Source organism: Sander vitreus, chromosome 20 (assembly GCF_031162955.1).
Source record: "Sander vitreus isolate 19-12246 chromosome 20, sanVit1, whole genome shotgun sequence".
Classification (NCBI taxonomy): Eukaryota; Metazoa; Chordata; class Actinopteri; order Perciformes; family Percidae; genus Sander; species Sander vitreus.
In genome coordinates, this window is record NC_135874.1 from 20,578,636 (window position 1) to 20,601,894 (window position 23,259).

At 40.6% G+C, this 23,259-nt stretch overlaps 1 protein-coding gene across 1 annotated transcript; it reads left to right on the top strand.

Moving 5' to 3' along the window:
* Nucleotides 1-229: 229 nt before the first annotated feature.
* Nucleotides 230-18,343, top strand: sertad4 (SERTA domain containing 4). The gene is made up of 4 exons (XM_078277838.1): nt 230-723; nt 13,277-13,449; nt 15,493-15,611; nt 16,356-18,343. Exons 2-4 carry the CDS (start codon nt 13,296-13,298, stop codon nt 17,268-17,270), a joined length of 1,188 nt encoding a protein of 395 aa, XP_078133964.1. The 5' UTR covers nt 230-723; nt 13,277-13,295; the 3' UTR covers nt 17,271-18,343.
* The last annotated feature ends 4,916 nt before the right edge of the window (nt 18,344-23,259 follow it).

Here is a 23,259-nt window from a genome sequence, read left to right on the forward strand (position 1 = left end):
TGGTCATAATGATAGTAAATTGATAGTAAATTAAATATCATTTGATTTTGGATTGTTAATCGATAATTAAAAGAATCGTTAGGTGATGCCCTAAACAAAATCAAAAGGATCATCAATGTATAAGCTGCAACAATAAGTCGTCAGTCACTGACTATTCACTTACAATCTAAGTACCAATCAAGTAAGGGAAATTCCGAGCAGTACCTGAACTCCTCAGCAGTAGTTGGACTGGAAGGGATGGAGCTGCGACGCTGATGTTGTTTTCTCCGCCACATATTGATATGAACTGTCGACCCAGCCGTAACGACGTGAGCTGCTCGGAACCTTCTGCATGGGAAACCACCCTGAATGGACTACCACACCACCGAAACTACACAAGCCAACCATTTAATTTCATTGAGGAAAAGAAAAACAACAGCTGTCTACATTTTGCCAGCGAGGAAAGCGCGCGGGGATGCTTCGCGCTGGTAGTGTAAAACGCGCGCGCTTAATGATAAGTATTTAGACAAGTAGCTAATTAACTAGTAATTACATAAGTGGTATTTAAACCGCAAGTGTGGTTCGCGTGTCTGCCAGTCGGCTAAAATTAGAACAACGCGCTGCCAACGAAGGACACAGTAGTCTTTATTCAGTAGGATATTTTTCATCAACGCACCTTGGATTTCAGTCGTTATCACAAAGCAAGTGTGGAGCCCAGGACGAGGTCCAAACAATTTAAGACAGGTAAGCTAACATTTTGCTAAATGTGTCAAAAATGTTTAGTCGTGTGAGTGTCAGGTTCAGTGGCTTTAGTATTGAAAAGTAAAAGTAGGCTTTATAATGTTTTTGCCACCATAAGTTATTCCTAAACGCACTCTCATATAGGTTGTTTATATGACTTCAAATGTGTGTGTCTTTGTCTTCCTTAATGTAATAATTATTCAAACACAGCATCCCATTTGGACTCAAACTCAATTTTGGCAAGTGCCGACACGACGTTACCTTGTAACGTTGCCCATATGCCAATCAATGAGGTTACACTGGGAGGTAAACAATAAGTTATTGTTAAGTTAAGGCTATTTTGAAAAATGCATACTGCAGAATTGCATACGAAATGATTCTCAGAGGAGTTCTGTTTAATTTAAAATTCCAATTAAGCAAAGTGAACAATGGCAATACATTGTTGACAGGTACAGAAAAAAAATTAAAAATGTTGTTGAAGGTACAATTCTGTTGATTTAGCTAAATTGCCTTAGTCAATGCAACGTGGATAAGTCCATGTTCACTGAGCTGAGTACATGTTTTGATAAACCTGTTGTAGAATGATTAGATGTGATACTGCAGGATTAATGAGAATGAGACTAGCTGACAGAGACCCTGGTCAAACATACAGTATTATGCAGGCTGACATAACCAGCCACCCTCCTGGCATCCATCCAACCTCACTTCATTATTTTGTGGGGACCGCTCTTGGCTGCAAATCCTGAAGTGACGGTTGCCTGTATTACTGCTGCCTTCTGAAAGGAAGCGGGTTTAGACGATTTAGGTGAATTCTGAGCTTCTGTTCTAATTCTCTCCTTGATGTCATTTCTGTGCTGTCTTAGACTCAGTGTCACAAGCACTGACTCACTCAGTGTGGACCATTAACACCCCGTTGGCCCCAGAGAGGATTTAAAAAATTCAAACATAGACAGTCTTATGGAGTTAGAGCAATAAATATACCCCAATCTCCCCTCTGTCTCTCCCTTTCTTTATGCCGTTTTGGTGAAAGAAAGGCTTTGTGCGCAGTGGGCTGGTAACAGGGTTGGATGCGCTTCACCTCCACTCACTGCCAACAACGTCCGGAGTAACTTGCCAGGAATTCCACCTTTGCTATTTGTTTCCCTTGGAGGGAAAAGTGTGTTATGTGGAATATAGTGAGGCACGCAACAGGGGGGAACATCCAGCTCAGATTAAACTAACAGACCACAGAAGAGGGGCTGTAACAAGAGGAAGCGCTCCGGCTTTGCAGCATGGTGGACGGGTTCTTGGCATCTAGCTTGGGCAAGTCTGATGCCAGATTCCTTCTCTTTGCCGCCTGCCAAAGCCCTCCGCCCCGTCGTCTTTATCAAAAGACCTCGCTGCGATTCCCCTCTTCCAGTTCTGTCGCAGCGCTATCAATCATATCTTGCTCTCAGCAGACTCTTCTTCTCATTAAGGATGTGAACCTGTAGGTAGCCTGCAGCCCCCCTAGCCATTCATCTCTCTCAGCCGGGCGCAGAGACTCACATCTGGAGCAGCATTTCAAAATATGGCTCATAGCAGACATGCAGTGTACACTGAAGGAGATTCGATACATCTTTTAAAGGCTACCTTTTAGCAGATGCGCTGCCAAGCATAACATTAACAGCACTTGGAAGTGTGTTGTTCATACACAAACCTGTAATGGTTTGTAATCTGCCAATAAGGCAGAAACAGCAGGTGTACAGCAGTACATAATACTGTATATATTACTGAACAAAGGAAAGTTTAGGTTACCACTGAAAGACAAAAATGCTAATAAAATGTCATTGGTGATTATAGTTAACAAGAAATAGGATGGCTTCACATCTCATTCCCTTTGTCCCTGTCTTTCTCTGCTCTATTTTGTGTAAAAGGTCTCAGGGCCAAGACAAGTTGAGCTGCTTTTGTGTGTGTGTGTGTGTGTGTGTGTGTGTGTGTGTGTGTGTGAGAGAGAGTGAGAGTGAGAGTGTGAGAGAGAGAGAGAGAGGACTGAAGGGTGTAGCCCCAGACTTCTTTTTTCCCCTCAGGCACCGCTTCCCCATCATGAATACGCCTTTGTGCTCCAGAAAGACACACAACTAAAGGTGGACAACTTTAGAGGAAAGGATAGAGGAAGGTGTGACATGACATTTATTTATAGCTGAGACCTTAACCATGACTTCACCTCCATCGAAAATAACTGCATTTACAACATGAGATCGTACTCCTTATAAGTCCTGTAGTAACTCGAAAAAATGTAGTTTTTTCCCAAAGATTCCTTTAATACTTAACTCTGTGTGTCTGTAATAAATTTAGACCTGCACAAGAGCAGGATTTTGTTTAGACGAGACCGAATTAATACAACGTGTGCAAACGCTGGTTCAAAATGCTTCACATTCCAGGTGTCAACGTTTATCACTTATCATAAGTGGTACCATATTTGTGGTGGATTTCAGACCCTTTCCTTAGCTTTGAAAACAACCTTAGGTTGGTGGTTAGGTGTTTTTTTTTTTTTAATAAACACATACCGATGCACTTATCTGCCTTTTGCATACACCTCTTGCAGTGACGTACCCACAGACCTCTGGCCCGTTAACCCTCACAGTCACAACAAGCCATCCCCAGATTGTCCATAATGCAGCTCCGTACAGCTGCCCTGCCACAACACATGTGTCACCACTCAGCAAGAAAAGCGCTGGGCAAAACCCTGGGGGCCCTGAGCCCAACTTAGTCACGCCACCGCGGTCAAGACGGCCCTCCACCAACTGCAAGCTGCTCTGATGACTCCTGACAGGCTGCAAGCTAGCACAAACACAATATAAGATGGAACCAAAAGAAAATACCAACATAACACAGCATAAGAGTGGCAGGGCAGAGGAGGATGCTTCTTGTTATTTTTGTCCAACATCAGGGTATCCTTAAGAAGTCTGGAAAAACCTTAATTTAGATAATAAAACCGTTAAGCCTGAAATGTTAATATCATTTGTAAAAAGGCTATTTCTACTTTTGTGTAGTGAAATTATTTATAAGTCTCATTCCGATTCACATACAGTATGACCAAACTGAATTTGAGAAGTAAAGTGTGGACAGATTGTTTTGTTTCTAAGTACCAATTAGAACTCCATACATGCCTTTATTGATTATGGGGCTAGGCGATTTGACCGTCACTTATCTGTTTTGTGTATAATTGGCCTTGCCCCATTTGGGACTGACTCATCCACTTTCCGTCCAAACAGGGCAGTAAGTAGCCAAGTATTACACCACCTACGTCTAATTACAACCTAGTTGAACTTTGAATTGTGGCACAAAGCATTGCTATTGTACATTAAGCCCTTACTGTTCTTGGCTCAAATAATAGTATGCATTAGCAGAGGTAGAACAAGTGAAAACAATACTGGGAGTAATTTAAGAAAAGAGTCCAAAGATATCACCCAGCATGGTTCTTTGTCAAGCCTGAAAACATGTTTTGCAAATATGCATGGCCATCATGTGCACAAGGAGGCAAGTGTCGCATTTACTGAACCAGCCCCAGACTTGCAGCTTTGCTGCTGTCCCATTGAAGCTGCTTTAGTCCCTTTCTTCACACACTGAAGACATCCAGGCTGTTTAATTTTCTAAAAAGAGGGTTTACAAGTCTTAAGGCACACAAAACAACTATTGTACATTAGCGTCCCTAATCCTACTCAAATTCCTACTGTATATAAGGATCTAATGTCACACATACTGTAAATATGTAGAGGAAGAGCCCTATGTGTAGCCATTGATTCTGTTGTTATCAAAAAGGCTGTCAGTGCATTAAGGTTTTTGTGAAAGCTTCAAAAGCATAGTTATTATGTTTTTGCATTGATTGTTTTTTTTGAGCATGCCTCTGCAAAGCATCTTTTGGAGTTTCTGTCTAATTTGCCCAGCGTGGCTGTTCTTCTAGTGTTTCCGTGTAACTGCAGTCCACTCTACTAGCAGGGGGCTAATCGCTTGCTATTTGACTGTCTCAATTTTGATTCATGGCGTACAGTGCCTTGTTGCTACTCTGAAGGAGAACTTGATGTCATGACACCTATTATCTATTCTCTATCTGTTCTCTCCTCTTATGCCAGCACTTGCACGCTCTCCACCCCCACGCCAACAGACATATTGATGGGATGTAGCTTCTCCATATTGAGAAGTAGTGGGCTGTATCTTGGCTTTGAGTTCCCAGTTACAGTATGATGATCAACATCAGATGATGTTTTGTCATTCACTTTATTTGTCATTAGCATGCTTTCTGATTGTTATTTTATGGCTGTATTGTGTCAGGATGTGCTCAGGGTAATATGATATGGATTGCATATCTATCCTAGAAAATAAATACGACGTGTAACGTTAGATCAGCAGCTTTATTAGATCTTGGTAGAAGCATGCTGCATGCTTATTGGCTCACTGATGCTGATGAGATTTGCTCCTTAGGTATTGAAATTTGGTATTGAATGATGAGGCATTTTTCGATAAGCGATACTAACGAGGCAATTCGGTCGGTGCCTAAAAAGTACTGAATTCAGTACCCAGCCAGTAAACATTTTACAATTGAAAAATAAACTTGTCAGTGCTCTGTGGTGGCATTAAACAACAGGTTTCTAAATGTGCCATTCTTTTTTATGTCTGTACATGTCTGGGCAATTATAGTTGAAACAATTAGTCAATTGACAGGAAGTTATTCGGCTAACTATTTTGATAATAAATTGTAGAATCTAGTAGCAAAAATGCTAGAGAAAATCATCAAGAGATTAATTGAGCCCTAATTGTATTGTGGATTAGCTCCAAAATGTCTTTATACTTTGTGTAGCCAAATGGGTTTCTGTAAAGGTGTTATATTCTATTCTATTTTCAGTGAAATCATGCACAATTGCTCCTAGAGTTAATGTTTTTGCAGTCGGGTAGATGTAATGCAAGAGAGAAGCAAGGATTTAAAAGGCTAAGCATCAAAGTGATGCAGGTGACCAGGTAGCACTATAAAGATGCAACAGGTGCTCCACAGGTGACAGATTTCAATGGCCCTGTCAAATCACGTCACCGTTCAGTCGCTGTGTGAGCGAAGGCATCAGGCATCCAGCTAAAAAAGAAATGGAAGAGAGCAGGGAAGGCGCTGCCAGTTCTCAAGTTCTCCGTCTTCCAGCGAGATTCAAAGTGCCTGCCGTGAGATCACAGAGCTCCGAGGAAGCTTGCTGTTGAAGCTCCTGTCAAGGCAAACACAGGCAGCTCTTTCAGGGCTACGCCCACTTATCTTAGATTTGGTCCACCACACAAACTGTCACCACTCTCACACACACACACACACGTTTGTTTCACTATCTTCATCATTGACATAATGCATTCCCTAGCCCCTTAACCATCACAACTAAATGCCTAACCTTAACCCTTACCCTAACCATAACCTAATTCTAACCCTAATCCTAAAACCAAGTCTTAACCCTCAAACAGACCTTTAAACTTGTGGGGTCCAGCATTTTGGGCCCCACAAAGCTGTCCGGACCCCACAAGTATACTGTATTCCCCGGTTTTTGGACCCCACGAATATAGTAAAACAAGCACACACACACACACACACACACACACACACACACACACACACACACACACACACACACACACACACACACACACACCCCTGTCTGGGATGTGTACTGACATACACAAAAGCTGACACTCTCAAGAGCTGACATTGTCAAGAGTGACTTAGAAAAAGGATTCGTCTTACTTTGCACATATGCACATAACTTACTGAACGCCCTCCCCAGTGCTTTATACATTTGTACCGAATAGTTTGAAGCTTCAAAAGCCTCATTCATAACATTGACATCCAAATTCTAAATCAACATTTGAATGCTGCCCAGCTTTTTTTAAACCCTCTATTTCTTCACAGTTGCAAATAAAGATACAGCCCTACTGTCTCACCAATGAAATGAGCTGTAAGGCCCAGCACATGGTTCAACATAAGCTACATTTATGCATTACTGTAAAACCATTTAAGTGTCTTTACCTTGGCATCAAGTCAAAGTTGATATATTAAGTATCCTATAGGATTAGAGAACCTCTTCTTCAGAAGTTTAAATGAGTTGAGGAATCATCATCTGATTCTTTGCAAAGATGGTTTAGATTAGTGTTGTGAGTTCTTTTGTTTAGTGAGTTGCATACTAAAACTCGTTCATTTTTATGTGGTCTGTTAGATAGAAAATACAGTATTTATTTTACTAGGACTTGATAGTTAATCACACATAATCACAGTTAAACCTACTGTATATCTCAGTATGCATCATTTTACTGTATGTCCTTTTAATCATGTAATTTGTCATACTGAACAGTTGTGTTCAACCACTTCCTTTACAGAGAATCGGTAACAATTGATGTGCATCAACTTAACCAAGTCAAATGTTAAGATAGAGAATCAGGCAGAGAATTGTTAATTTTTGGGAAAAATGAGCTAAGTAGAAAAGAATGGATTAGCTCAACATAAGTGAGGAAATTGCAGTCCAGTGGTTTGAAAAAGTTTTGGTTTAAACCAGATGACGAGTACTTATTCTTACAATGTGCTGCTAATTTTACTGCAACACAAAAGAGGAAAAGTTATAAAATAATTTTGCCCAGAGACACATAATTGTAATTAATTATGGTGACAGCGATCTTGGACTGTAAACATGAATGCATATTCAATGTGGGTATGCAGTATGTAAGTCTTTATTTACACTGGGTGTGTACTCATGTCATTTGTGGTAATAGAATATGGCGGAGCAAAATCTTACCAATTATGTCCTCTGCAGAATTCCCTGTTGCACAATGTATCTGCCTGATTCTGTGCAGTTGTTAAGTCATGACACATTGCATGCCCGTGGGTGCTGTGAAGACCCTCTCAGGCAGTCTGGGATCTATTTTGATGTGAAAACCACAAACATGAACTCTTTCACTGCTATCTGTTCCCCTAAGGCTCGGGAAACACTTGCCAAAACCTGCCGGAAACCTGGCCAAAAGAACAGGGAGTAAATAATTAAAACACACACACACACACACACACACACACACACACACACACAAAGTGATGCAGCATACACTCTGTCAAACACATGCTGGATCGATTAGCATTTTTGAGGCTGCAGAAAAAAAGAGAGAGCACAAAGTTTATTAGAGTCATGTTTCATACTCCTCCAGAATCATTGAACAAATGAAATCTACCCCCACTTTTGACCTAAATACCAGTTTTTCTTTGAATGTTTTTTATTAAACATAGGGTGAGGGCAAGTAATTGGAACCTCTAAACACTCCTCAAAAGCCACAACTGACAGAATCAAGATAATGAGCAAATAAACGAAAAGCTACCCTATATATTCCTACACCGTTCACTGTTTATTTTTCAGATCAATTTTAAACACAGATGGTGGTTTGCAGAGTGGAGGGTCATATAATACCCACATTGATACTGTAATATAAATACCTGCGACCAGAGACAGCACCACCTTTATCATAAAAACCTGTTGTGGATATTGCGAAGCAATTTGGGCTACAAAACGAGAAGACAAGTAGGTTCCGACGGGAATACAGTGCTCACATCGAAGAAATGCAACAAGGTGGTGTATGTGCATAAAATGAAAATGTCTTTGCTTAGTAAAACATAGAAAACTTGAAAACTTTACAAAGTTGAACAGTAAAGTGAACAGTCAGATTAATTACATTTTAAAAGGAGCACACTACATAAAGGCTGATATTGGCTTATTGCAGATGTATTGTTACCATATGTCGGCCAATATAACAAACCATTGCAGTACAGAAATGCCAGGTTTGAGGTAGTCTTGCATCGCCAGACCTATCTCCACAGCGTCGTGTCACTGCTAGAGTAAAGCCTGGCTGGTGTATATCTGCGATAATTATATTCTTGATGATATAACAAAATACTGAACAATATTTTATTATTAATTTCATACAATTGCAGCAAAATAAGTGTTTTAAGTCAATATAAACGTATAAATTCTTTGGTTTGTAAACAACAGTAACTCAAAGTGAGATTCAGATTCTGTATGAAATATACAGTAAATCGTACAACATAGTACAACATTAACAGGCAATTCCGTCAACAGGTTGGAATATTAGCATTATCACAATATGAATATCTTCATATATCATGATATGAAAATGATATCAGTAGTATTGTGAACAACATAACATGGTAGTAAGCCAGACTATGTTTGAGGTAATTTAGAAACATTGTCACTATAACATAGTTTGTCCACCAGAGAGCTTAAACAACACCAGAATTTACTGTAATAGAAAATCTTCAATTACAAGCTTCGAAATAGCCAAAGACATTGGTTATTGTTCAACTGTGAATGGCAAAAATAGCCTTGTTTGAGGAAGATACATAAACACCTACTGTATATGTGTGAAAATCCAGTGCCTTAGTTGACTTTCCTTCCGAAATAATTCAGGACACTACAAGCTGTGTGTGTGTGCGTGTGCGTGTGTGTGTGTGTGTGTGTGTGTGTGTGTGTGTGTGTGTGCGCGTGTGTGTGTGTGTGTGTGTCTATCTCAGCGCTGGAGGGAGTGAGTCAATCACAGCAGCAGAAATCATCCCTGCGGGCGATCCGTCTCCACTCATGACAAGGCTCCTAAGGCACTTATCTTTCCTTCCTTGACTCATTCCATCCATCCATCCCTCAGCCCTCCCTCTATCTCCACCTCTCCCCATTCTCTCTTCCTATTCTCTATCACTCTGTCTCCCTCCCACGGTATGTCTCGTGCCCTGGCACAGCAATTAACTTCTCATCATCAAAGGGTGTAATGAAAAAGAAGGCGAGATAGAGAGTAGGGAAGCTATGAGAGGGATAAAGCCAGAAGGAGAGTGAACAGAGTTCACAGTGTCTCACACACACACACACACACACACTTACACTTACACTTACACGTGCATGCTTGCAGGTTCTTTTTTATTCTTTTTCCTCAAATACACACTCTGTTAAACACAATCACACACACACGCAGCCTACACTCGCTCTCAATCACTCTCACATTCCTGCGAGATGCAGACAGAAAGAGAGAAAGAGAGGTATGATATCCCCCCCAGGGAGATTTTTCTCTCGTCGTTCCTTGTTTTTATTTCTGAACCCCCATTTCTCCCTTCCTCTTTCACAGACACACACACACACACGCTTGTTCACACTGTCTCCCCTCCTCCTCCTTGTCTTTGAAGAACAAGAAGTATCGCTGTACATGTAGGGAAGCTGCTCTGTCGGTATTCTCATTGTTTTGTTTTTTTCACCCCCCTGGTTCAGAGAGCTGTCGACTGTGACCGCTGTTGAAAGGATGTCAGCGAGAAAGAGAGAGGGAGGTTGAGACTGGGGGATGAAAGAGGTGATAAAGGAGGGAGGGAGGGGGGTGTTGAGATGGAGGTCCCTAAAGAGGACAGAGAGAGTGATGGCATGCTTGTTTCTTTGTACCCAAGCAAACGTAGCAACAGCAGCAGTGAGGCGAGGTGATGGAGAGGAAAATAGCTAAGGGTAAGAAAGCAGCTCAAGGGGGAAATGAGAAGGGCTAAAGCTGCTAATTAACCATGGCACTAGCGCTCAGTAACAGTGACATAATTGGCCCTAGTTGGTGGCCCTTGGTGGGGGAGGCCTCATCAGTGGAATCTATCTCATACAAGTATGGTTTATCTGTGACAACACGTCATGAAATGTGAATAATCAATATGGATTATGACCCAAACTGGAATAGCTGAGTTCCAGGTTTCACTGGTCAAAGAGAAGAAAACGTAATGTCTTTTAGCTGGATTCTTGTCTTTCCCCCTGCCCCCCCCCCAAAAAAAATTTAGAATTGTGTGCTACAGTCCTTGTTGACGCACAAGTTGTTGGCCTGAAGCAAATGTAGACAATCACGTGTCTCCTCTGATACACATGGAGTCACCAGCTCCTTCTTTTTACACGCCAAAGGTTGATGCATGTCCCTCCGAGATCTCAACCACTCTGCACCACCCTCACACCAGCCAGTAGAATGTGATCCCTTACCAGCTTCCCACCTGCAAACACTCTCAATTGGTGTTACAGTAATGTTGGTCATCAAAAATCTGGCCAAGAAATACTCCAAAATTAAAACGAGACAAAAATACTAAATAAAATGTAATATTTGGGATCACAATCTATGACGACACATATTGGAACATTTTTGTTTACAGACAATGTGAAACTACAATAGCAAACTACAGTAGTGTAAAAGATGAACAAATTGACATGTAAGCTAATTATTTTTTGGGTGTACAACAAAAAAAAAAGCAAAACCAATGACATTCCCATGAGCCTCGGCTTTGTGTTAATCACCAAAAGTTAGCAAGATTGTAATTGCATGTAAGCATTGTCATTGTGAGCATGTTAGCATGCTGACGTTGGCATTTAGCTCAACGCATAGCTGTGCCTCACAGAACCACTAACAAAGCTGTAGACTTTTGTCTCGTGTCTCAATTCCGAAACATCTGTTAGTACACATTACAGTTCCATGTAGTACACTGTGTACACATAGTACATGCATAGTATTAGTGCTTGAATTTTAACAGGATAGTGTTGTCTTAAATAGCACATGGTCATCATGTACTAACTGTACCGGAAATGACAATGTACGCAAATTGAGACACAGCATTAGTCTTGTTTCATTTTAAACCCTCCATTGCCTGCATGCATCTGCATCTTCGTAACCCCCTCTGGCCAAAAAAGAATTTAATTTAGATGGCTACTTACTTAACCTGGCTACATACACATCATATAGTTAAAAGTCAAACACAGTGGTAATCAGGTGGGGACTTGTGAGTACTGTACTGTATGCCCATAATCTTATCGTGTGCAAGTTAAAGCCCTGTCTGCCCCATCTGTGTGCCTTAGCCTGCCACCCAACTGGCAATGCAACAAACCCTTGGTTACACTGGTAATGCCAGTTGTTGGGGGGGGGGGGGCTGAAATTGTACTATATCACAATATATATATATACATTGCAACATTTACTATATCGCCAACTCCCAGCGGCCAATTCTTGAACCACTCTTTGTGGGTAGTTTGTCTTGGGAGGCCCTACCGGCTATTACACCCAACAACGCAGCTCCGACCACAATAAAAGTGTCAGTTCACAGGGGGGGTCTTTTCATATAAGATGGAGCATAACATTGACAGATGGATTGGTGCAGCATTTGCAGTAATACAGACCTTGTACTGCACTGTTGATATTAACGCATGCTCGCTGAACCCTTAGAAAACATCGAATGTAATGCTCTCCTATGTAATCTATTACTCCCTGGGGCTAGCTAGATAGGTTTGGAAGGAGTGGCATTGCCTTAAGGTGATGTTTCAGTGGCTTCAGGTGTGTCTGATTAGTCAGTTAAAAGCAAACACTAGAAAAGCAGCACACAGAAATAAAACTGTTCATCCAAGCAAAGCAGGGAGCTTATTGAAGCGGACATTTTAATCAGCTACCCAACGGGTGAGGCTGAGATGGTGTCGACTCCATTTGGTTCTGTCAAGCTGGGTTGTGGGTGATGATATCTGTTCATGTGGGCAGGTAGAGGAGGGGCAGGAGAAGCTTTGAGAAGGAAAGGCGGTGACAAGGAAGTCCGGCTGCCGATGCCTGAAACAGCTGGCTTTGCATTCTGCATGAAGGGGAGGAGTCAACAGTAAGCCAAATGACAGCCATTCACTGTGATCAAAAGGACGATAGAGTTTCTCTCCTCGAATTCAAAGATTTACATCAACAGATTTTGGCTCTTAGGCCCCTCAGTGTCTTCACAGTAGGGCTCTGTTTTCAGATTGAAAACAGCTCAGTTGGCGGGCTAGTGCTACTCGCTGCCATGTAATGTGCCCTCCTCATGTTTCTTCTTATCTGCATCACTTTCATTTAAAACATAAGGTGATATCACTATTTGTATTATTTGGAAACTAACAAAAATCAGGATGAAAATAAAACCAAACTGTGCCTGTTTGATACCTTTTGTCAAGTTGTTTACCTTGTGTACTGGACCTACTGGCACCGTGCACATCTCCTTTGCCTTATAGACGACCATGCTGTGACACAGCTTTCCAATGCGACTTGATGTATAGGATCCATTTCACCGAACAAGCACGTGTCAAACATCTCTCTAACTCTAATCAATAGGGAATTCATGGTGCGAGTTGGTGTCATCTCTCCATCTGCGTTCCCACTTGTAACGGTACCACGCATATCACAGAGTTGCCAGCCATCTGCCAATTTTTAGTGCTCACCATTATTGTCGTTCAGATTTGTCATTCAGCTTGCGCAGAAGACCTACAACACTGACGTATTTGCCAGTATCGTAGACAAAAATCTTGTTAACATTTACCACATCATTGGGAAAGCATATGCAGAATGCTTGTTAGATTTATGGGGATAACGTGTGTTAATGTGAAAACTGGTACAGAGATAACACATAATTGTCATTTTATAATCAAGGAGTATTTTTATGTTTAGAATCACAGCTTATTATGGGTTTGACTAGCTTTGTTGTTTGTTTAATCATTTCGATTTCCATTCTGTTTTTTTCCAGACCTGAATCGGAGAGAGAGATGACCCTAGTTTTGTCCATGAATCCTTTCCTGGACCCAGAGGGAGACCCTCCGCTCTCCACATACAAGCCTATATGGGAGTCGGAGCGTTGCAGTAAGACCTGCCTGTCGAACCCTGCCCCACCATGCAGCTCTGAAGAGAAATTTACACAAGGTACAGACACTAAACACAGATGTTTCTTTATTCATTCAGTCATTTATGTAAGCTGGATTTAATCAGATGGATAAGGTTTATCAAGGATTTTGCACCACACACAATGGTCAGCAGTGCCTGGTTTTCAGACCTGGCAATTAGACCCGTCTGCCCAATCCATCAGTATTTCTCTGTCATAACCCTGCTGTCATAGTTATAGGTGTCTGATAGCAGGTCAGCAGTACAGTGTAGGTGTACTTGCTTTCATTGCATAGTCGGTGTAATTTAAGGATTTGTTTAATTATATTGCTAGTCAAACCGTCATTTCAGTATCAACTGAGTTACCAAAGAAAGCTGTTGCCATTTAGGTCACTTTATGAGGTTCTACTCAAGCATAACCAGGGTGACTGGTAACTGATTAGACTAAAACTCAATGTTTTCTTCAAAATGTATCCTTAACTAAAAGGTGTTCTGCTTTATTCTGTTAATGCAGCAAAAAATTGTTAAAGCTGGTGTGCAGTAGCCTGGCAAAAGCGTATTAGTCTGGAACCTCTCAGTTCATTTTGTTTTCCAAGGAGTGCAGACTAAAATGCCTCTGACGCAATTAGATAGACCTGCAACCAATCAGAGCAATGAAACGTGACAAAAAATTCACGAACCTTAAGTTACAGCTAAACAATACACTAAAAGTTGTTTCTAAAACTATTTGAGACAGGAAAGAGTTAATACAATAACAGAATCTTGATTCATACTTGATCAGCACTGCCTGGTAGGGCTGAAACGATTCCTTGAATAATTCGATTACAAAAAATCCTCGATGCAAAATGATTTGCCTCGAAGCTTCGTTAAATCAATGTTACCAACGTTGTATTGCTGACGGACGGTGTTTCCACAGGGATCATTATTATTGTCGCACACCAGACGCTGCTCAGTCTGCTGGCGACACACGCCAGAGCGTAAATAGTGCAGGGCTAAGAGAAGAGACGGGCTGGAGAAAACGACAGAAAGTGTCCAAAGTTTGGAATCAGTTCAAACGTAATTAAAAGGAGAATTCTGTACAGTGTGTCTACTGGAAAAACAGAACTAGCTTACCACAATAATAGCACGACGTCAATGCTTCAGCATCTCAACAGAAAACATTTCTGACTATCCCGTCGGAGAAACAGCTGATTGTTGCGCACCATTTTCTCTCACTCTCTCTTCATGGAGAAACAGCTGATCAACGATCTACTAGCATAAGTGTAACAGAGCTCAATCTATTTTAATTTATATATTTGATTACAATGCTAATCAAATATATAAATTAAAATAGATTGAGTATAATTAATATTTACATATACATATATTTACATATAGGCCTATATACAGATCAGTCTCAGGATGAAACTTGTAGTTCTGAAAGTTAAGTTGCACAACTTAAGGTCATGTTTATGTATGTTTAATCTAGGCCTTAGTGTGAGGTTGATGTCATTTCAGAAAATGTTTTCTTTAAAAAATTTACAATGTAATATGGCACATAAATGCACTTCGTATGTTTAGTTTTTTGAGAGATGATATTGAAAGCAATGTAGGCAACACAAATGTTGCTTTTTCCGAAGATTTAACCAAACTATTGTTTATTATTGCTCTTAAAACAAAAGTATTTCTTATCCGATTACTCGATTAATCGATGGAATAATCGGAAGAATACTCGATTACTAAAATAATCGATAGCTGCAGCCCTACTGCCTAGTTTGACAGTTTGATCTGAGTTTCGTGAGCCTGGTGCTTACACTGGATGGACCTACAGTACAGTGACTCTCCTCTGTCATCGTCACAAACCTGCCCCATTTTACATAAACAGTTGTGATTGGTCGGCTGGAAATCTGTCTGAACGGGAGGGGGGCCAGACGCATCTGCCAGAGCAAATGAAACATGAGCTCACAGATTTGTCTGGTTCCCAGGCTTTGTGTGCAGCTCAGTTCTATATTAATGTTGTTTTCACAGCATCTTTGGCAAATTGTGTGATATTCACTTACAGTATGTCATCACAATACATTTAATGAAACTATGTTCTGTCTGCAGAACCGCCCTGCAGGCGAGTTCCTGATCATGTTTCAGTATCAAGGATTGCATACTTCAAGAGGAAGTTTGTTGATGATGATGATGAGCCTCCCTTCAGCTTCAGGACATACTGCCAGACTGTAAGTATTGACACACGCATATTCTCACATTCTGAGTACACAGTGTATCCTAAGTGACCTCATTACAATGCCATACTCTTGGCCAATTATAGGTCATTGTCTCTATTAGATGTTTATGGTTTGCGTGAGGTCATGCAAATTAAAACAGCATCCAATTAACTAACTCTTTAACTATGATTATTGATGGTACAAAGGCTGTCACTGTGTCCAAAATCACTATTCAACCAATATTCTCTATATGATATGATGATATAGTTTAGTGATCTTGAGATTTTTTGCATAATTCTGCATTTTTGTTCCAATATGGACATTTCTGAGGGCTCTATAGTGGATACATTCTAGACCTAGAATTCCATCCTACAAATAAAATGGCAGTCAGTAAATATAGTGCACTAAATAGGGATTGGTTTTGGTGCTTATTCAAAATGGCTACAATCATCACTGCATGCAAGCATCATAAAGAAGTGCTCCGATCAGATTTATTATAAAAGGAGTTTTGGAAAATAGATGTTTCAGAGTTGTTAATTAATGTTAAACCTAAAGTATGATAGTTGAAAAGGAGGATTTATTTGCCTGCATATATTGAGGGTTGATTTGCAATTTGATTTGCATTAATATTATTGAAAGCAATACACACAAGTTATTTAAAATTGGTTGTGCAATGCAATTTTATTGAATCTGGATCTCTGGCTTTTTAAACTAACTAACCAGGTTACATAGATCTAATGGGACAATGTCCTTCAGGTTGCCCCAGTCTTGGAGGAGCGTGCCCATGTGCTGCGCCTCTCCCTGGAGAAGATGCGGTTCATTGACGACCCTGAGGCCTTCCTCCGACGCTCCGTCCTCGTCAACAACCTCCTTCGGCGCCTGCGAACTGAGATTCTGCTCCAAAGCACTGACTGGTGCTTCCCACCCAACCCAGCATTTAGCACTGGCCCCTGCGTCCCGGCACCCACCACTAACGCTGCTCACCAGGCACTCCGTGGAGCAGTACCCACCCGGATCTGTTTAGCACCCCAAGCCGGACCGCCCTTCCGTAAGCGCTTCAGAATGGTCCGTGGAGGACAGGGGGATCTACGCCCTGACTGTGCCCAGACATGCTGCTGCATCTACGCAGCGGCCGCTGCTGCAGGACACTATCTCCACCTCCCATTCTCCATGTACGATGCAGCACTCTCGACCTGCCCATCCACACCACACTCCTCCTCTTTTTTTCAGCTAGCTAGCCATAGTAAGTTAGGGCTGACAGTGGCCATAGAAGAGCATGATGGGGAGGATGAAGATGTTGAGGAGGAGGAGGAAAATGAAGAGGATGAAGAGAGGGAATTGGACGAGGAGGAGGAGGAGGAGGAGGAGGAGGAAGAAGAGGTTGATAGAAGAGAAGCTGGGCCTTCCCTTGATGTTGTCAAGGACAAGTCAAGACAGAAAAGTAGGACTAGAAACTTGCTGGGTCACGCACATACAAGGACAGAGGAGGACAGCTGCATGACAGATAGGGTAGAGGAGGAAGAGGGAGAGCAAGAGGAGGAGGAGGAAGAGGAGGAGGAGGAAGAAGAAGAGGAGGGGCGGGTTGTGAGACCATGTCAGTGGGACTCTACTGCCACAGAAAGGGCGCTCCACAAGGTCAGCTTTTGGCGCCGCAGGGCTCATAGACAATGATTATGCTTGCTTAGAAATGATTACTATATATTACTTACATTCTCTCTTAGAAAGAAAGATTAATGATGACGACAACTGTCATCAGTTGAAGATTATTTTTCCTCCTATCAGCAGAAGGTGTGAGATACCTACACTATAGTAATGCCAAGTCAGCTTTATTTTAATGGTCTAATATACTCCAGGATTGCACACAGATAAATTCCATTCAACTATATTTTCAGTGTTATGGTCAAATAAAAAAAATACACAGACAGTTCTTGGCCACTGTTGGCACTGGGAAGTTTTCTCAAACAACTACGTAGGCTAAGGTCACATATAGTGGGATCCTAAATCCCTACGGTGAAGTGAAGGGTCTCCAAGACCATTTTCAAGCCCCACAGCACAAAACTAAAAGGTCTCTAGTGGGGCTTTATATCGGTGCACCGGTCTCGTTTCAGGACCCTAAACAAGCCTATGAAATGAAGGGTTGTGGATTGGGGAGTGCGTGTGCTTCTGTGCGTGTGTTTGCAAGATATGATGTAGCATTTTTAAACTTGATTTTATGCCGTTCTTTTTTTAAACATGGGTTACGCATAATTATGTGTGCCGTTTGATTTTGACGCTGTCTCAGGCAATGGTGAGTGACTGTGCTGCAGTGGCGGCACCATGTGTATTCAAATTATTTTAAGAGACAACAATCATGAACATTGGAAAGGTTAAATCACAAGTTCAAGTGCCTTGGTGTTTTTATAGATACATGTATATTGTGTGTTAATGTAATTGTTCTTGTTACTAAGTATCTTGCATTCTAACTGACTGCGTTTGACTAAAACAGGACACAGGCATGTAGTTAAATGCAGGGATTTTTTTTTTTTAGTGTATGAAAGTTCAAAGCAAACTAAATGTCCACACCCAAAAATGTATTCTGTTTGTTTTACTTCAAAATGCATGTTTTCTAGCACTACCTGTCTTGACAATGCACTTCAAGGACAGTTGCTAAAGCCTTGAAAAAAGCTAATTGTGTTCAAATCCTCCTTTACATTAGTTAGATTCAATCAGAAAAGGCTTGTTAATGGTTTGGTTGCTCTGTCCATTGATGATTGATGATTGTTTTACCAAAAAAGCGAGTTGCCGTCTGTCTGCAGCATTATAAAATCAAAACGGTCACCTTCGTCACATATCTACCCGTGTAGCAAACAACAGGACAGGTCAGACTTTTCAGTGAGCTCAATTTGAAATTTTCAGAAATTTTCTTACACGCTTTTTTACCAAGTTAGATGAGAAGGTCAATACAAAGGTTAACAAAATCTGCTTACCAGCACCCCTATAGCTCATTAATTAAGATGTTATATCGCTGTGGTTTTACGGTGCTACTTCCTGGGGCCAGATGCATAAAACTCTGTGTAGATTCAGAACTCAAAGTGTTTATACGCATAGACAGAAATAGGCATACGTATTATTTCCTACATATTTATAATTACGTCTGGTTTTGTTTCATAAATCTCAATAATTGTGGAGCTGGGTGCACACGCACAAGCCTGATTTCCACACCCACATTTCGCCATAAATGGATTTAGAAATGCCCGTAAAACATCCGTTTGCATATTGATACTTGTGCCCGCTTCACCACTCATTAGACCTGTCACATTCTTACTTTATAAATACCGGATTATGTGGCAAAAGGCATACGCAAGATACAGTGTGTTAATAAATGAGCAAGCATAAGTCGCGAAAGGGAATCCAAGTATTCTCAATGAAATCAGGGTGGTTGCAGAACATTGTCAGCCTAATAGGGCATGCATTGGTTAGTATATATGTAATTTTAAAATAAAAAGGACCCATTTCAACATGCATACATGTAAAAACCAGTTGTTATTTACGTACATGAGCCTTTCTGTCATGATGGCATGATCAGTGGTTTCTTGTTTGTTGATGTGTCTCGCCTGAAGATTAGGGTCCTCACACTGATGACAAACCCAAACCAAAGTTGTTTAAAAATGTAAAGATTATATCAGTAGTGTTTTTCTTCTTTGTGACGTACCATAAGGTACAATAATTGGATGGTCTCAGTCGGTTTGTTAGGTGGAATTATTCCTGCCTAGCCACTTGTCCTATCTTTCTTTTGGATGTACAAAACAAAAAAATTTTGTTTGCATACCTGTTTTAGCATCGGTGACACATCTTCAACTAGACAACTCGAGTACCAGCCTATTTAATTTCTCTGAACCCTAAATGATAAAACCCAGTGATTATCGGTGGTATTTTTTAAAGATGAAAAACTTTGACAAAGCAGTATTTGTTTCTGAGACGAGAACATGTAACTGCATTGTCTGTTATTAAAAAACAAAAGAGCAAGTCTGCTCTGATAATTTTATGTAATGTTCTGTGACAAGTGTAAAGATCAGTAAAAGAAATGTTAAAAAGATATTGCTTCCTCCTTTATTCCTTTTACATTGCACAGTACAATGTTCCTTTGTGTGTGTGTGTGTGTGTGTGTGTGTGTGTGTGTGTGCGCGCGCGCGTGCTTATTGTCTTGCTTCCCATCCTGTCTGCTGTTCAGTGGAGTGCAGTACCACAGGTTATTGCACTCGCCAAATGTCTCTCAGGTGTCATTTTGCTGCTCAATTCTTGTTAATCTTTTTGACATTATGCTCAGAGCAGTCACCTCCGCACTCTTCCCTACACTCCCTGTCATATCTATTGTACCTCTAAAACACACACTTCTACTTGTATCCCACACAACCTAGACATAAGCCAAGGACAATTTAAAAAATATATAATTCCTCACTCATGATTACTTGTTATTATGACGGTTAAAGACAGTCTATACTGTGCTGTGTGTGCATCCACTGGCATTACTGGGCTTTAAGTTAAATGTTCCTTTGATCCAGTAATAGTGTTCACCATGTGTACCCTAATTACTGGATTATTCCTCATACTGTGCAGGTTTTGTATGACATTGCTCTGGATTGCTTGAAAGCAGCTAAGCCATTGTACGTAACTCTGTGTGTGTGTGTGTGTGTGTGTGTGTGTGTGTGTGTGTGTGTGTGTGTGTGTGTGTGTGTGCGCGCATGTCGCAGGATGCAATAGTGTGGGGAGGTTAAATCACAGGGTCTGAACATCTTGACAGCTCTGTTGCGAGGTGAGGATGGAAGATCATCTTTTCATGACACTTTTGCCACATGGGTGTGTGTATCCTGCTGCTCAGCCTGCCCCCATCTTTCTTTGCTGCTACTTCACATTCCTCACTATCACTGTCCCGCATTTCACTGCACTCACTATTACAGGACTGACTGTTTTTGAATAGAAATGCAAAAACAACAGATATTGCATTGACATTTCTTTACATGTTTATACAATACCATATTAAGATGCAAATTTAAAGTGACTCATTGAAATGGATACCAGAAATTGCTATTTATATAAGGTATTATAATGTATGTAGTACACCAGTAGATCCAAACTTTTTTTTTTTTTTAATCAGCTCTTCCCCCACAGCGCTGTCAGATGAACTAAAGCACCCCCTTCATCAACACCACCTGTCATGTTCGAAATGGATGTTTGTTGATTATATATATATATAAGTGGATATTGTCACAATAATTTTTCATACATTTGGACTAGTAATGTTCAAGTCAGTCAGGTCTGCTACCACTTAGAGTGTCAGAACCTGTATGTTTCAACCATGTATCCATTACATTAACCTAACTACTGAACTTTTTCTTCATTAGTGTTCCCTATCTATTATGTATCTACTATCACCATTTATCCATTAATGTTTTGACTATGGATGTATTACTGTAAGACTTCCCTGCTCACTAGTTTACTTTAAACTTTAAATTGCAACACTTGCCAGCTGACTTTATCCATGGATTTTTTAAATAATCAAATCATTAATTTGTTCAAATTGGTTGAGATACTCTGCAATCTTTCCACTAACCTCCTGGCAACAGCAGAAGTACTCCTGGGGTACCAGTACACCTGGTTGTGAATCACAGTTCTACACAATAGTACACAATCACCATTACCATTACCTGTAACATCATAAACATATAGTATACAATCGTACGTCATTCATAGTTATACAAATAGCATGTAGTCAGATCAATAAGGGCATGTTGGCCATTGTTGCAACTACTGCATTTGAAAACTGTATGCATGTCTGCATACATAATACAATGCTCTCTATCTCTCTTTGTCCCTTCATCCGTTCTTCCCCCCCAATGCCTAAGGCAAAGATGGGGACTTGCCAAATAACACACACACACACGCACACACACACACACACACACACACACACACACACACACACACACACACACACACACACACACACACACACACACACACACACAAACACACACATCGTTGGGCGAGTGCTGAGGAGAGGGGAGCTGTCATTTGTCAACAAGGAACTTTGGCAGCTCACCGTTGCCATGGGAACTGTCTGTTGCTGAGGACTGGTTTTGCATCACAAGGTCTTCGATTTGGCTCCAAATCCTCGGAGGTCCCACCCCTCCTCCACCCGCCTCACCTCCGTCTCACACAGCTTCAAACATATTGTCAGAATGTTATATTCTTTTTTTCCTCCCTGTTCTGCTGTCTTTCACCTCACAGACATAATTCCTCTGTTTCATTCCCCCATCAGGTTTTCTCATTAGCAGGAAGATTTGTATCTGCTGTTTGATTTACAACCGCTAGATAGATTAGATTAGATAGATAGATAGATAGATAGATAGATAGATAGATAGATAGATAGATTAGATTAGATAGATAGATAGATAGATAGATTAGATTAGATAGATAGATAGTGTGTCTTCTAGATTTATTCAATTGTTTTGTCTATAAAATGTCAGAATATAACAAAATATGCCTATCACATAGCCATGCAAATAGCCTATGTTTCCTAGAGCCCAATGTGACATCTTTAACTGTCTACTTTTGTCCGACCAACATCTGGAACCGAAAAATATTTGGTATAGTTTAAAAAAAATATTATCAGTCGACTGATGAATCGACTAATCGTTTCAGCTCTAAAGTTGAGCGTCAGCATTGAACCACAAAAAAAAAATTCTACAGTATCAGTATTAAGTTTTGAGGTACTAGAATCAATACAAACAGAAAATGTTACACTACATTCAGGGCACATGAATACTCTTTCACTCTTTGCATCTATGCTGCTGTTGTGTTCATAAACACAGAGATCACATCATTAAGTCAGAGAATTGACACAATAAACAATTGTTATTTACCATTAAAAAGTGGAAATGCCTAATGTTTGCTAACTCATTTCATGGTAATGAAAATCTATTCAGTAGCCCATTAATGATGTACCTCATAAATCATGACAAATGGCTCTCCAGTATTGTATATAACAATACATTGGCAGCTTTAAATGCTGCAGGATCACTAGCAATTAGATTAGATTAGATTCAACTTCATTGTCATTTAGCAGAGTACAGGTACAGAGCCAATGAAATGCAGATCAATGATCCTGGCCCTGGTATTACTTGGTGTCATATCTGAATCATATTTAGTGGTATTGCCCACCCATAGTAGAATCTGTGACTATAACATCTTCATTAAGATTTGGTTCTTTTACTTTCTCAGAATCTTTGTGTATATGAAAATGTTGTCCCTTGTGAAGATGAGTGACAAGTACATGCCTGCTATTAGAATTAAAAGCCAAATGACTGCAATCATTAGAAAACTGAAGATACTGGGCAATAGTATAGAGATCAGATTAAAGATAAATGATATCAGAGAGGATTTGATACATACAATCACAATGCACTGTTGTATTAAACAAGGACTACAGCAATGATTTGCCTTCTGCAAGTGCTTCCAGATTATTATGCTTGAATTATTTTTCATCCATGTCACTGCAGCTCAAGCCCAACAAGTCGATCCCCATAGTATCAATTTGAGTCAGCTTACATAACAACAACCGCTCTCTGGTTGTTGTTGATGTTTCTGGGTCTCTCCCTCCAGCATAATGCGCCTGTATTTT